The 15,144-nt window shown below is 35.6% G+C and overlaps 1 protein-coding gene and 1 pseudogene across 4 annotated transcripts in view; both read right to left on the bottom strand.

The window, feature by feature from the left end:
- The window catches only part of Prp16 (ATP-dependent RNA helicase l(1)G0007), a 104,011-nt gene that overhangs the window by 45,276 nt on the left and 43,591 nt on the right, over nucleotides 1-15,144 (bottom strand). For all 4 annotated transcript variants that reach the window (XM_089249148.1, XM_089249152.1, XM_089249150.1 and 1 more), the window contains exons 11-15: nucleotides 14,228-14,389; nucleotides 5,670-5,816; nucleotides 5,018-5,228; nucleotides 4,737-4,799; nucleotides 4,192-4,347 (exon numbers count right to left, since the gene is read on the bottom strand). In XM_089249148.1, coding sequence (XP_089105274.1) covers nucleotides 4,192-4,347; nucleotides 4,737-4,799; nucleotides 5,018-5,228; nucleotides 5,670-5,816; nucleotides 14,228-14,389 — 739 coding nt within the window. The remainder of the gene's footprint in view (nucleotides 1-4,191; nucleotides 4,348-4,736; nucleotides 4,800-5,017; nucleotides 5,229-5,669; nucleotides 5,817-14,227; nucleotides 14,390-15,144) is intronic.
- LOC149070681 (5S ribosomal RNA) lies at nucleotides 6,955-7,072 on the bottom strand (annotated as a pseudogene).

The following is a 15,144-nucleotide window of genomic DNA, read 5'->3' as shown; positions in this document are numbered from 1 at the left end:
TCTTTTCCCCATGGTCCATATATATTCTGTATATCAAGTTTCGGCAAAATATCTACATCAGAATGGCCACTACATAGGTCTGAGTAGTGTCAGTTTATTTTTAATCACTCTGTATAACAATTCTTACAATAAAAAAAAAAATGCATTTAAAAAAATTCTATGTCCTATGAAAATTGCATAGAATATGCTTTTCAAATTTAATGAATTTTTTTTGGTACTTTTGAATCACTTGATAGATGGCAGTGATAAACAATTTTTGAGTATGGTAAAAGCAGAAATAAGCACTGTTTTAAAAGTATCACATTGTTACCTATTGAAAGACTATGCAAAAGCATCTTTATTGATGACGAATAAAGTCTTAAACATTAGTTGTTGTTTTTTTTTAATTTATTTTTTCATGCTGACACATTTGAATGAAAACCATTAGTATAACCTCAAATATACCAGTTAAATCATCAATTAAGTTAAGGGAAAATATTTATGCATTGTAGGGTTCGTTTTCAATGAATAATTGCCACACACAATCATAAGCACTCTCTGCCACTTTTATATATAATATTTGGTTTAATCATACTTTGTCATAATAAACGTTATACTATTAACACGTCCTCCTCGCTTACAGCGAGCCTTTGAAATTACCTCCTGAGTCCACAGGAGCCACTCTCTAACTAACCGAAAACACACCAAGCTTCTTTTCTCTTCGTCGAGGGCCTTTCTCCCCCACCCACGCTTTCTACTCCCATCATGCTCCTTCCCAATGGGGGAACACCTTACATTACCCCCTTCCTAAGCGTGAAATATGCATAACATATTTTACAAGACAATGTGATTACATGCATTGATACTGATAATAGAAACTAGGATATGATCAAATAACACGATACTGATAGCAATAAATATTTACATAATTTGCAATAAAACGCAAGTAAACATTAATGTTCATTATTTCAGTTCACACAATTCATTCTGTTTGTAAACGTGATATCACGTCTGCGCTTACATTATCTGTCCCTGCCGTGTCCGCTTCCAGGTTCTGTGATGATGGTCGGGCACAGTATGAGTTTTTGTTCTGCCCCTACTAACGTAGTAATTGGAGCTCTGTCTGAGACTTCATTCTTTCCTCTCAACTGGCAAGCTTCACATGCACATACAAAATTCCTTTGTATCCTTGACAATCCCCTCCCAATAAAATGAGCACTGGACTTTGTCATTTGTTTCTTAGCACTCTTGTACATGTCCCTCAAAAGAAGTTTTATGGGCCCTTCGCGAAAAAACTTTTTTTTTTCTTTTGGTAAAACCAACCCCCATTTTCTCTTTGTGGAAGAGCAAAGTCCGCTGTTTCCTCACTCACCCTTCGCTGCTGACTCCCATTCAGCAACCAGTGGGTCACTAATGTTTTGAATTCTTCGAAATTCTTCTTGTGGGGTGACGGTGTGTTCTGTTTTTCTCTCTCACCTACTCCTTCATCTCTCCCACCCTGTTGCTTTGCTTGCATTTCGTTGTCCGTTATATCCTTCTTGTTCACAGCTGCGAACTTTTGGGCCTTCACTTCCCCTTTGAGTAAGCTGATAATTTGTGGATGCAATATGGCCTCCTCACTTATGTGGGGCGTAATAGCGCACAAGATAGCTCTGTGGTGGACTACACTTGTTTTGTCCGTTCTGGGAATGGCCAGATTGATGTGTCTCAAACCTGCCAAAATAGGCTTTCCGAATGCAGGTTTCAAATATGTCTTTGCTTTAGACTCTGTCTTGTGGCGGGGGACCAAATCTTCTCTTAAGACAGAAATTTGGCAACCTGAATCCATCAATGCATTCACAATTTTTCCCTCAATGCTAACTTTCATTCTCTTCAATGCGGTGATAGATTGAATATATCCCGAATTTTGTCTGATATCGTCACTGATACTGATTCCTGTTACTGAAAACGCTTCTGGATCTTGCGGTACATTTTCTGTTTCTATCTGGTTGACTCTCGTATCCAAATTACCCGTTCTTTTATTACTCATGTTGACTCTGTTCTTATTTTCAGGACAGTTCCTTTTTACATGGAATCTTGACGAACAAATGAAACAACCTTCCTCTCGAAGTGGCTTCCGATCAGAACATTTCTTTCCATGGTCACGCTCACGAAAATATCTATTCCGTTGGTTATCATAATATCCTATGTCAGAAAAATTTGTCTCATTTCCTGAATGCGAACCGCTATTATTTGTTGCACTCGTGTAATTATCTACTTCTTTCGCGAGTTTGACTGCATCTAACCAACCGTCTGTTTCTTTCAACTGTATATAGGTTCTGGTGTTTGGGGACAGGCTTTCTTTTATTTTATCAACGATGACCAATTGTTTCAGATCCTCAAACGTGTTAACTTCCCTCGATTTGAGGTATAAATCTACAGCTGTTTCCACCCTGACCGCATATTGATGACACGTTTCTTCCGCTTTCCTTTTCATCGTATCTAGATTCTTTTTATGTTCAATGGGAGTGATTTGAAATTCCTTCAAAATCATCTCTTTGATTCTGTTGTAATCATCGAAATCGGGTTCTGCCTGTCTCATGCTTATGCATCCAGCCTTCCCCTTCAAAGTACACAGTATAATTTTCCCATGGTATTCCTCCGGGACCTCATACAACTTAAACATATTTTCTGCTTGATGAAAGAAAAAAGGCCAATCCTCTATGTTTTCCGTCACCTCTGGTATTACACCTTTCATAAAATTCAAATACCCGATAAAATCATTATTGCCACGTGTTCCACGTCTTTCATTATGTTTTACTCTCTCTACCTCTAATTCGTGGTTTCTTGCTTCTCGCTCTGTTCTTTCGTCGATAATACTATTTAGTAATTCTTTCACAAATTCAGGTTCATAATGAGGGCTTTTCACAATTAGCTCTTTCAAATCCACAACCTTTGCGTCTTTGGGGACTTCCACCCGTAACTCGTCTGCTAAAAGCAGCAGGTCCTCTTTTCGTCCCCGGGCAAAGACGGTCATTTTTAATTTTTTTTTTCTTTTTGAAATCAGTATCGAATGAAATTACGGTACGAAAATAGTTCGGTTTCACCTAACAAACAAAAAAAATGTGACTGCTCACCTCAGTATAGGCGAAAGTCTTGATGCTCGTTCGTTTCTGCCGATGGTCGAGCTTTCACATAAATATTCCGATGTCTTGAGACACTGGTGACCACCCAATGTGTGATCAGCTACGCCAAGTGATCAGTCCTGATCCTTCTATTTTGTCAACCGCTTAACAATGATTTATTCCTGCGATCACCTTCGCACAAAATAGTCAGTTTCCATTCAGTATAGTTCTACTGACCGCACTGCTGACACCACTATGTAGGGTTCGTTTTCAATGAATAATTGCCACACACAATCATAAGCACTCTCTGCCACTTTTATATATAATATTTGGTTTAATCATACTTTGTCATAATAAACGTTATACTATTAACACGTCCTCCTCGCTTACAGCGAGCCTTTGAAATTACCTCCTGAGTCCACAGGAGCCACTCTCTAACTAACCGAAAACACACCAAGCTTCTTTTCTCTTCGTCGAGGGCCTTTCTCCCCCACCCACGCTTTCTACTCCCATCATGCTCCTTCCCAATGGGGGAACACCTTACATGCATGTTCCATGTATCATGTATGTACCATACTCAATAGATTTTAAAATTCCTCATGAAAAATAAATTAAAAGCGACATTCATATATTAAACATAATTATGTGCTACATAAACTTATTTTGTCTGGGACAATGTCAATAATGTAGATTATGCATATATATAACGGAATAATGTCAGGGCCGACCACTCCCATAAATTTAGGTAGCGCACCCGAGATCTACTCTCATGGTAGTAGCGTTCAAGAGTTGTTCGAACAAGGAAGTTGTTGTGGCATCCACGCCATGCTGTTTTGTATTGTAGGCACTGTTATCTCTCCGATGTAATCTGTGTTTTCCTTAAATAAATTATGTTCCAAACAGTGTTTGGCTACAACTGTTATATAAGCTGATTTCAAGACCTCGCTTATAATGCACACATCGATTCTAACATACACTTCCCGAATCAGCAAAAGGGTACATCTTATAAACAAGATGACTGAATAGGACATTGAATCTTCCAAAAAAAATTATATTTTAATTTCACAGTGACTTGAACATGGATGGGTGTCAGTACAGAAATCCTTACCAGTGAGTGATGTTTCGGCTATGTTTGTAGCAACCACACATTTCCGGACGCCATCTGGAGCCTTTTGGAATATTTTGGCTTGTAGATCACTGGGCAACTGTGAATAAATTGGCAAAATGGCTAGTTGTGGGGCATCTGTGAGTTCACGCAGCTTTTCTACATTAATACAAAAAAAGAAGATTGATTTATAATTTGTAAAAATTTCTTCAGTATCACTATGACACTAGAAACTACAACTTTTGTTACTGTACAATATGTTACCATTGGTTTCTGTGGTCATTACAAAATGGTGTTGGAATGATAGCTTTATCAACAAGAGATATTTAATACAAATTTTTTTTTATGCACAACTTTTTTTTAAAATTTAGAATGAAGTTATGAAATGTTGGAGGGGTAATAAAGAGCTTGAAATGAAGAGAAAAGAAACAACCACCCCAAATTTAAAAACCTACATAAGATTACTATTTCATAATCACATAAGCTTATTACATCATTTACTATGTTGATATTATGTTGACATGTGCAAAAAAAATTGACTTGGTTACCAGCAATCATTTCACATGTCACTTCAATGTCTTCCTGACCAGGCATAAATATCAAAATGTCTCCTGAAAATGAATTATCAAGAACAGAAATGTATAATACAGAATATTTAATGTAATGAATTCTGATGCATAAAAATCAAATTTATAATTTGTTAACCTGAGCGCCAAAATTTTTACTTATGAAAAGTAAAAATTTTACTTAATAAATTTAATTTAACTAATAAAACACTACAAAATAAATATCATTTCCATTACAAGCACAAAAAAAATTTATTATTTACCAGGAGCAGTTTGCAAATGTATTTGCAAAGTTTGTTTAACTGCTGCATCAACGTAATCTTCAACAGGATTTTTACTGAAAAACAGTTCGACGGGAAAAGTTCTCCCAGGTATAGTGAAAGATGGCACATTCCCAAAAAAAGTAGCAAATTTGGAGGCATCCATAGTGGCAGATGTAACAATCAGTTTCAAGTCTTGCCTACGAGCCACAACCTGTAATTTTTCATAGTATAGATCGCAAATTAAATATAGTATATATTATATAGCCTATACTTCATATATCACAAATGATGAAATAGAAACTCATTTATCTTAATCTAAGAAAAATTTAATTACGCACATATTTATTTCTCCACAAAAATAATTTTCATAAATATAGTATTAATATTGAGTTAGAATTTCTAGGAAAATATTTCTTTTAAGATATCATCACAGCAGGCATTCACAATCTATCCAACTTCAGGCACGTCTTTTTCTTGGTTAAATATTTTAACCAGACTTTGATGAATATATGTGAAAGAAATTTTAAAAAAATTACAAAAACCACGCAATTAAATTATGAATTAATAAAAATGCTTTCCTATCAAAAAAATGAAACAGATCCATGAAAAAATGTTGTATCAGTAACAACATAAACTAATGAGGAAAACTCACCTCTCTTAGAAGGCCAAACAATACATCAGTATTTAGTGAACGTTCATGAGCTTCATCCATTATAATGGCACTGTAATTGTCTAGATCTGACTCTCTAAGTGATTCTCGAAGAAGAATACCATCTGTCATGTACTTAATTATAGTTTTCTGAAATTATGAGCAATGTTTAAAAAAACTAAAAAAAACTATGCAAATCACATATATATTTACATAGGGAGGTGACATAAGATAGAACAGGCCAATAAATTATTTTAAAATGGTAGTACTAATTTGGGAGACAGCTTTGTTTTATCTATTTATTTATTTATTTTTTTTTTTTTTTGGTGTATCCCTATACACTTGGCCCAATTTGTGCAACACTGATGTTAGATCTTATCTACAAATAGGAGGTTGGCTGATCGAAAGTAATCTGCTATAGGTTTGGCAGCAATGTTCTCAACATTAATATTTTCATTGATCAGTGTTTCCAATTCCTATTTCTTTGGTGCTAGGGATGAGTACGGTTATCCTTCAAGTCTACGTAATCAATCCCTCATCACCCTATGAATTACTAGATGTTACCCATGGCTTCGCTCGCTCAAGGGGATTTGGTAATCTGAAAATTGTTTGAAATGGTTCTCCCCCATATGGCATTTGAACCCCTCATGACCAGGGTTCGTTGATATATATCAATCAATATATATCATGAAATACAAGTATATAGGTCTGTTGAATAGTCTTTGCTTGTTAACTAGAAGACCCTTCAAAATAATTTCATTATCAGAACTTGAAGGAATAGACTAGGAGTAGAGGCTTAAGGTCCAATCTGCACCTTCTTGTGGTGCAGCCAGTAAGTAGCTATGTTTAACACATGGTGAATGGATGCGGATGGGCTTCCTGCAACCCGAACTGGCCAACATGGAGGATTACGCCCAAAAACTCTCTAAAAAGAAATATGAACTCTGTTTATAAACTAAGGCCCCAAGTCCTCAGCAGTCTCAGTGTCCCTGGTTATGGCAGCGACCAGCAAGACATGAAGACAGAGGGTGCTAAGAATCTCTGGGTTGGGCCAGGCTGCCATAAAATGATGACTATGGCCATGTATAACAGACAATTTCTTTCATCAGAAAATTGTTTACAGGAGTTGGAAGAAATGGAAAGAATAAATTGGGACATATTAGGAATCTGTGAAGTACGAAGAAAATAAAATCTAACTTGCCAGTGGACAAGAAAATGGACCTGGAGAAGCCCAACTTCAGTTTCAAGAGTGGAATTCCTGTAAGCTTCGGACAGCTCAAAAAAGTGATGCCAACAGCATGCAAAGTTCCCAGGTGGTCACCCTCCCAAGTACTACCCGCGCCCAATGCTGCTCAACTTCGGTGATCGGACAAGAACCGTGTTTCCAGCATGGTATGGCCGTTGGCTGGAGAAGCCCAACTGGAACAACAAGCGAGATTGATTACATCCTGTCTAATAAGAAGCATATGATCCACGACTGCAGTGTTCTCAACAAATTCAATACAGGAAGGGATCACTGACTGGTGAGATGTAGGATAATGATTAACACTAGAATGGAAAGAGCAAAACTTTCTGTCATAGATATGGCAAATCTTCAAGAGCATCAATATAAATTCTAGTTAAAGCTGAAGAACTGATTTGATGTGTCATATAACGCCACTGAAGATAGACAAGATGTCACCACGATGAACCATTACCCTAAAAGAAGTAGCAAAAGAAGTCGCTGGAGAAAAAGAAATCAAGCTGATGAAGAAAATAACAGAAGAAATAAAGAAATTGATGAAAGACTTGAGAGAATTTCAGATTAAGAAGAATGACCCTAAATCAAAAGTGAAATATGCAGAACTTTGTAAGACATTATGAAAGCGGATTACACAAGATGTCAGGTAGTTTAGTTGCGATATTGTAAACAAAGCACTGGAATATTATAGGAGTTGAAAACTGAGTATACAAAATACTGAGAAATATACAAAATGAAAACTGAGTGGGGAGAAAGGAAATTTTTGGACTAAAAGGGAAAGATGGAACTATCACAAAGGATGGAAATGAAATTATTAGTATTTGAAGGAATTTTATAATTCTCTATACAAACATGAAGAACAGGATTGAGACAGAGGAAAGGGAGCAGGAACAAAATAAATGGAGCAGAATTTGTACAAGTAGCAACTGTGCTAAAAGAAGAAGTCTACAAGGCTATAAGATGAATGAAAAAAGGGGAAATGCCCAGGTGGGATTTCAATAGACATTATTAAAGAAGCACGAGAAGAATTTGCCAGTATGCTAGCTGCTTTGTTCACAAACTTTCTCACAAAATAAGATGTTCCTGAACATTGGAATAACACAATGATGGTTCTTCTTTACAAAAAAGGGTGAAAAAGAGGATATCAAGAATTATCGACCAATCAGTCTCTTATCAATAATTTATAAAATCTTCGCCAAAGTGCTGATATATAGACTGGAATCCAAATTGGACGAAGCCCAACCAAAAGAACAAGCAGGATTTCGAAGTGGATTTAGTACAATGGATAAGCTCTAGATGTAATTAGGGTAGAGAAGACATCAATATCATAAAGAAAATATATGACAAAGCAATCTGCAATGATAGGTTTGATAAAGGAAAAGCAAAGATTAAACTTGGAAAAGGAGTCAGACACAATGATTTTACTTTATCTCACCAAAACTCTTTACCGCTGTTTCAGAAGTATTCGGGAAACTGGATTGCGACAAAAAGAATTAAAATAAATGGAGAATTTCTCAATCATTTGCCTTTTGCTGACGATATTGTTATTATCAGCAGTAATCCACACGAACTTGGAGAAATGAAGGTTTGAACAACTGGCTGTTGCGAAGATATATTTTTGGAAAGAGAGAAAATTCAACTGCCCCTGCGGAGAATCGAACCCATGTCCTTTCACTTTCCGGGTGTACGCCCAAGACCACTGAGAGATTCGGTGCCTCTGTAGTCTAGTGGTCTAGGGCGTTCATCCGGAAAGTGAAAGGACGTGGGTTCGATTCCCCGCAGGGACAGTTGAATTTTCTCTCCTTCCAAAAATATATCTTCGCAACAGAAAGTTGTTCAAACCTTCGTATGGTAGTGGAGAGTGACGTCATCCTTGTATGGGAGAAATGATACAAGAACTAGCAAAGGCAAGTATTCAAGTGGGTTTAAAAATGAATCAGCAAAAGACTAAAGTTATGTTCAACTCCTTCACATTGAAGATGATCTTGCTCAACAACACAGAAATAGAAGTACTAGAAAGCTATGTATACCTGGGACAATAAATCACCATAAACAACGGAATCATTAATGAAATAAACAGAAGGATCAGAATTGGATGGAGAACTTTTGGCAAAAACTGTGTAACTCTGAAGAGCCAAAAGCCATTATGCCTGAAAGAAAAAAAGTGTTTAACCAGTGTGTGCTCCCAGCACTGACTTATGCAGCTGAAACATGAATACTCACAAGCAAGATGATACGGAGGCTACAGACAACACAAAGGAGCATGGAAAGATGTATGCTCGGCATCACAAGAAGAGACAGAAAACGAATCACTTGGATAAGGAACCACACAAAGGTATATATTATAGAATGAATTAAATGTCTAAAATGGAAATGGGCTGGACATATTGTAAGAAGGCAGGACAACGGATGGACTACAAGTATTCTAGATTGGTACCCCCCTTGGCAGGGTTGCAACTAGATGCTTGGCCAGCCGGGGCAAGCATGTATTTTGGCGCCCCCTCATAATGTTGAAGGAAAGATTAAAGAGTGAAATTTGTACCCCCTCTAGTACAGCGCCCGGGGCAACAGACCCACCTGCACCCCCCTAGTTGCGGCCCTGCCCCTTGGTGTTAAACGTCTGAGAAGGTGTCCCTGCACAAGATGGATCGATGAGATCAGAAAAGTAGCTGAAGTCAACTGGATGGCCAAAAGAGACTTTCATCCAGCTGCAAAATTTAGCTTTGAGTTTAAGTCTGAAAAAGGGTTTGCACGTTGAAGATATGTTATGGTTAAAATGACAAAATCCATCGGATTCGTTGATGTAGATGAATCAAGCATGGGAAAAATTTCCCAATTCAAATCGCCAATAATAATTTTTTGGTAATATAGTGACAGTGTCATTAGAATTTTAAATACAAACACAAAAGCCATAACAGGTGAATTACCCAACAAAGTGGCTGAAAAAAAATGCTCATAAAAAAATAAGGATGTCAAATATAACCAAAATACAGTAACCCAATACAGTGAAACCTGTTTAAAAAAGATACTGTATGAGATGGAAACCTGTCTTAAACCGAGCAAATATATATAAAGTGAATAAATATACATAATATATATCTTGAATATATATATGTCTTGTGAATAATTAGCTAATGCTTTTTCAATCATAGGAAACCTTTAAGACGGAAAATGTCTACTGCGGAAATTTAGTCTATTTGTAGATACAAAACCTGCTAAAATGGAAAGAATTCTTGTTTAGCATTTCATTTATGATGAAAATGGTGACTTTTGTTAGAAAACACTCCTATTTCTTGGGAAAAAGTTTGATAATTTCGGGAGAGTAATATGTGAGGGAGACTGAATTATTGTTCACAATTTGGCAATGCCATGTTTTGGCTACTACAATGATTTTCATTCAGTGTAGAGATGGCCACCAGCAACAAGAAATGTATATATGACATGAATGTCGCTCTCCACTTGTTAATACAAGATATACGGAAGACTGGATGTTGTGAAGATATTTATTATTTGAGATGTTAATTTTTTAAGGAAGGAAAAAACTCATCTCTGCCTCTACCGGGAGTCGAACCCGGGTCCCTCGATTGCCGGACGAGTGCTCTGGACCCGGGTTCGACTCCCGGTAGAGGCAGAGATGAGTTTTTTCCTTCCTTAAAAAATTAACATCTCAAATAATAAATATCTTCACAACATCCAGTCTTCCGTATATCTTGTAAGAAATGTATATTCAATTTGAACACAAAAAGAGTTCGTAGAGGCATGAAAAAGCAGAATTAAGTGTTACAGGTATGAAGAATCTTTTTTTCACAAGCATTATTGGTTGTTGATCTCATTGTCCCTTTTTTTAAAAAAGGTAGGGGTTTTTCCGTCCTGATTTTCACTATTAATTGCAGTTTTTTAAAAAAGGTATGCAATTTCTCAATTTTTATTTTAAATACAGAGAAATCTCGCTACAATGATATCCTTTATTACAATAAATCCCTCATAACAATATTTTTAGGAGATTTTGGGGAATGCTATATATATATATTTTTTTATTTTGCTCAAAATCGTTTTGAATTTAATTTTAATTTCGTCACTTGTTTTCCTTCTCCCGAAGACATCTAATCGCATCTATATTTTGCACTAAAAACTCACTGAAAGCTAAAGTAAGTTATTGGTATTGCTACTTTCTGTATAAGGTATAGCATAGCAATGTGGTAAACTTCTCTACAGGGAAAATGCATCTAAGGGAATTTTATTAATAAATTAATCAATTACAATTTTTTGCGGGGTGAATAAATATATAAAAGCACATTTTCTGATGGTATTAACAATGTTGATGTAGAAAAGGTGATAACAACAGCGTAAATTTGATCACATGAAAATATAATTTTGCTTCTCGATATAATCATAATCCCTCTACAATGATATTTTTTCTTTATCCGCAGAATATCATTATAACACATAGGTTTCACTGTAATAAAATTTCATCTCTGGCAAAAGTAAGTTTTCATTCTATTGCTATTCAAAACGTTTTATATTGAAGTTTAACTGCAGCACATTAAATATGAAATTTCAATTGTACAGTTATTTAAAACAGCAAACATGAAAAAATTCAAAATAATATGATATGCATATCTCTGTTTAATACTCGTTGGTTCATAGAAGTTAAGGTGATGTTCTCAAAACTTGACTTTCATAAACGATATAAATAAATCACTGCATATATTTTTATGTGCACCTCTATAAAATGGAAACCTAACTGGAAGGGAAAATAATTTCAGTCTCTTGACCTTCTGTTTTATACAGGTTTCATTGTATAAGAGGGATCATACATCAAGAATAAAAAACCAATTACCAATAATAATATATAAAACACTGCCCATAAAAAAGAGTATGGTTGTTTTATTTAAGTATGGATAGCTTCTGATTCAAATTCAATATGTATACCATACTTTTTTTAAACATGTCAATAGTGTTATAATTCATGGCCCCTGGTGGTAAGCATTTGCATTTATTAGCAATCCTGTTTGAGAAAAACTCTGAGACACCACCACCCCTGGAGTTGTCCATCACTAAACCACACTGTTATCCCCATGGGAAGCAGTTGAATAATGGTGTATTAATAACTCATGGTCCACTTTATCCATCCTTTTGAAAATTTTAAACACTTCAATCATATCCCCCCTACCCGACACCTGTGTTCTTCCAATGTAAACATATTCAAGAAATCCTCTCTCTTCATAGCTCAAGTTTAATTGAAGAAAATGATTTTCATGAGACTAGGAGTGTCATATATTTTCGAGGGATACTCGAAATTACCAGACTTTCTTATCAAAGTTTTTACAAAAAGAGGAAGAACCCTGTGCTTGTCAGCTGATTTAAGCGAGTTATCAACCTATCATATTAGGGTCATCAAGAAAGAAAACATTTGTTTTCACTAGAGCCAGTCAGAAATAATGTGCCCGAATGGCATGGTGGTAAGATGCTCGTCTACCATCGTGAAGGTTGTTGTCAGGGTCCCGGGTTCGAACCCAAGGGAGGATATCGATAAGATATTTTCCCTAACGAACTCGAGGCGACCACCGATAGACAGTGCCTTCACTTCCAACCCATCTAACTAATGGCAGTAAATTGCAATATAGCGATATGACCAGAGTTGGTGTTTGGTAAAGTAGTCAGAAATAATGAAGATAGAAATAAAAAATATTATATTCATTCATATACCATAAAATCATTGGATTTTTAGTTTTAATGATTAATTCATTAAAAAAAACTATTTTGCTGCTGGGAGTTGAGATTATTATTTTTATTTGTTTGAAGAAAATCCCTTTTCTTAGCCATGTTGAATTTATCCTCCGCACAAAGCTCATGACATCACTGAAGTCGCCCATGTCACCTATAGTCATTGCATATATAGTAAAAAAAAGTTAAAATTTCACATACGTCTGCCTGCTTTATCCAATGGCTGCAGGTGAAATGCCCGACTTCTGTGACGTTAAAGCTTTGCACGAAGGCTTTCTGCTATAGAAGGTGTTGGCTCTACTTGATGCTCAAACGCGCGAAAACCTGTTTTCTGTCAAAACAGCCCCACGATATGGGTTAAAAACTGGTTTTTAAATGGTTCAGTGTGGCGGATCTGACCCAGCTTCATTTGCACAGTGCATGGTCGAGCTCGGGAAACTTGTGTCAGAAAGAATGTTTCATCACAGGTGACGTAGCTCTGATACAAAGAAAACAGGGATGGGGTTTAGGGTTAGACTGCCATATATACACACCACAAGGGTGTATGCAGGTTGGGATTGCATTGAATATTCATGAATTATTAAGGGACTCTATGACCTTGGAACATTGTTTCGTGGGGGGGGGGGAGGGTGGCTCATGTGGCCTGAGCCCTCTAGGTTCCAGTGGCACTGAGGAGCAATATTTATAAACTTTGAATAAAAATTTAAAAAAATATTTTACCCCCCCCCTCCCCGCCATGGCAAAGCTGAACATTCATCACTACTGATGAGCGTTAAGCCAATGTCGGCATGTATGCCAGTGTTTATTTTTTGAAAACCCCTATTTTTCAGAGCAATGGATTCAAGTTTCAAAGTTTTTTTTTTTTTTTTCTGATACAAAAAGAATTTCTGGAAAAAAAAGTCTATGCTATTTTGTTGGCTGTATACTGATCTCAAATATATGTGTGATTCTTACATTTCATTTTATTTGGAATGCATTCCAAATAAAGTACGTTAAAGTATGTACGTTAGTAACGAGTCTTGAATGAAAGTTACTTGTGACATATACTAGGCTGCAGCATATAAAAAGCTCTGCATTGTTTCGCCAGAATCTTTTTTTTTCTCTGCTGCTTTCTTACAGAGACTTATTATTTATTTATTTATTCAATATTGTTTGGCTGAGGCCTATATAAGAGAATGCGGAAATTATGTATGGTGAAAATGGCGGTTGATGGTACATGAAAATTCGAAAACCGTAGTACAATCTACAATTTAACTGAAAATTACTGTAATTTTTTTTGGGACGGGCATTTGCACTGGAACTAAACATTAAATGAGAAAAAATTTAATCACTGAATTTTTGTAAGATTTGCTTTTCTCTTTATACTTGTTTTGTCTAAAAGCTGTAGGGAGGTATAAGAGATTTGTATTAATAGATAGCTGCCAGAGTTTTCAATGAATTTTTCACTAGAGAGTTGATTCAAGATTCAAAGAACTGAAAATAAGACAGAGCACTTTAACATAAAAAAACAAAAGAGGGCTTCATCATAAATTGTATTGCAAAAAATAATCTTTCATAAAAGATGAGAATTTTTGAAATATCAAAAAGAAATTACCTCATTGGTGCAGTCTTCAAATCTAATAGCGTATCCAACTTCATCACCTAAGTTGACACCCATTTCATCAGCAACTCTCTTTGCGACAGACATTGCTGCGACTCTCCTAGGTTGTGTACAACCTATCATTCCATACTTGCTGTAGCCATCTTCATGTAAGTACTAAAAGACGGAAGAGGAAAAAACATTAGGATGAATGAAAACAAAACTGTTTCTAAATTAATTATAAGTAAAGATGTGGAGAGAAAGATTATTCTCCTGAATGTAAAATTTGGAGAATAATCTTTTTCTTTCAAATATTAAAAAAATTTACAAAAATTTTGTTTATACTATGAACTATATTTTTCATTGTGTGGAACATTTAAAACTACAGCTTTTGGAATAATCACCTTATAATGGCAAATTTTGATTAGAGAATATTCTTAGAATGTTCTCGCTTCTACAAGGTTTTGATTGGTTCATTAAAGGTTTTACGGTGAGGATTTTTTAAACCCTTACAGATTACAAAAAACATTTTATAACAGGGCCCATTGAATCCCATGCGACAGGTTGCCATGGCAGCTAAACAATTAGGATTGGTGACCGAAAGTTCTAATGTGACTGTTCACTATAAACTAGAAAAGTAGGAAATATTGTGGACCATTTAGAAAAGAAAAAAAAATTAACTTTCAAGAAATTTGGCTGGCACCTAAAATTTTTTTTATTTGTATCAAGCTGTTTTAAAATGAGCTGCATTTTTAGAAATGTGTTCAAAGCATTAAATGAAATAAAAATCAATTGGCAAAGGAAGTTATCCTTATCATCACCTTCACTCAAAGAATAACTGTAATTTTCTTCAATGGACAAACATTCTGATTTTATATCATTCATATTTATTTGCAAGTTTTCAATTTAGCCATTTTTGTTTTATTTTCAAG

This window comes from Pholcus phalangioides, unplaced genomic scaffold, assembly GCF_987345545.1.
Source record: "Pholcus phalangioides strain wild (caught in Gottingen) unplaced genomic scaffold, Ppha-v1.0 ptg000021l_1, whole genome shotgun sequence".
Lineage (NCBI taxonomy): Eukaryota > Metazoa > Arthropoda > Arachnida > Araneae > Pholcidae > Pholcus > Pholcus phalangioides.
Note: the sequence above shows the minus strand (reverse complement) of the source record. Positions and strands in the feature narration are given on the sequence as shown.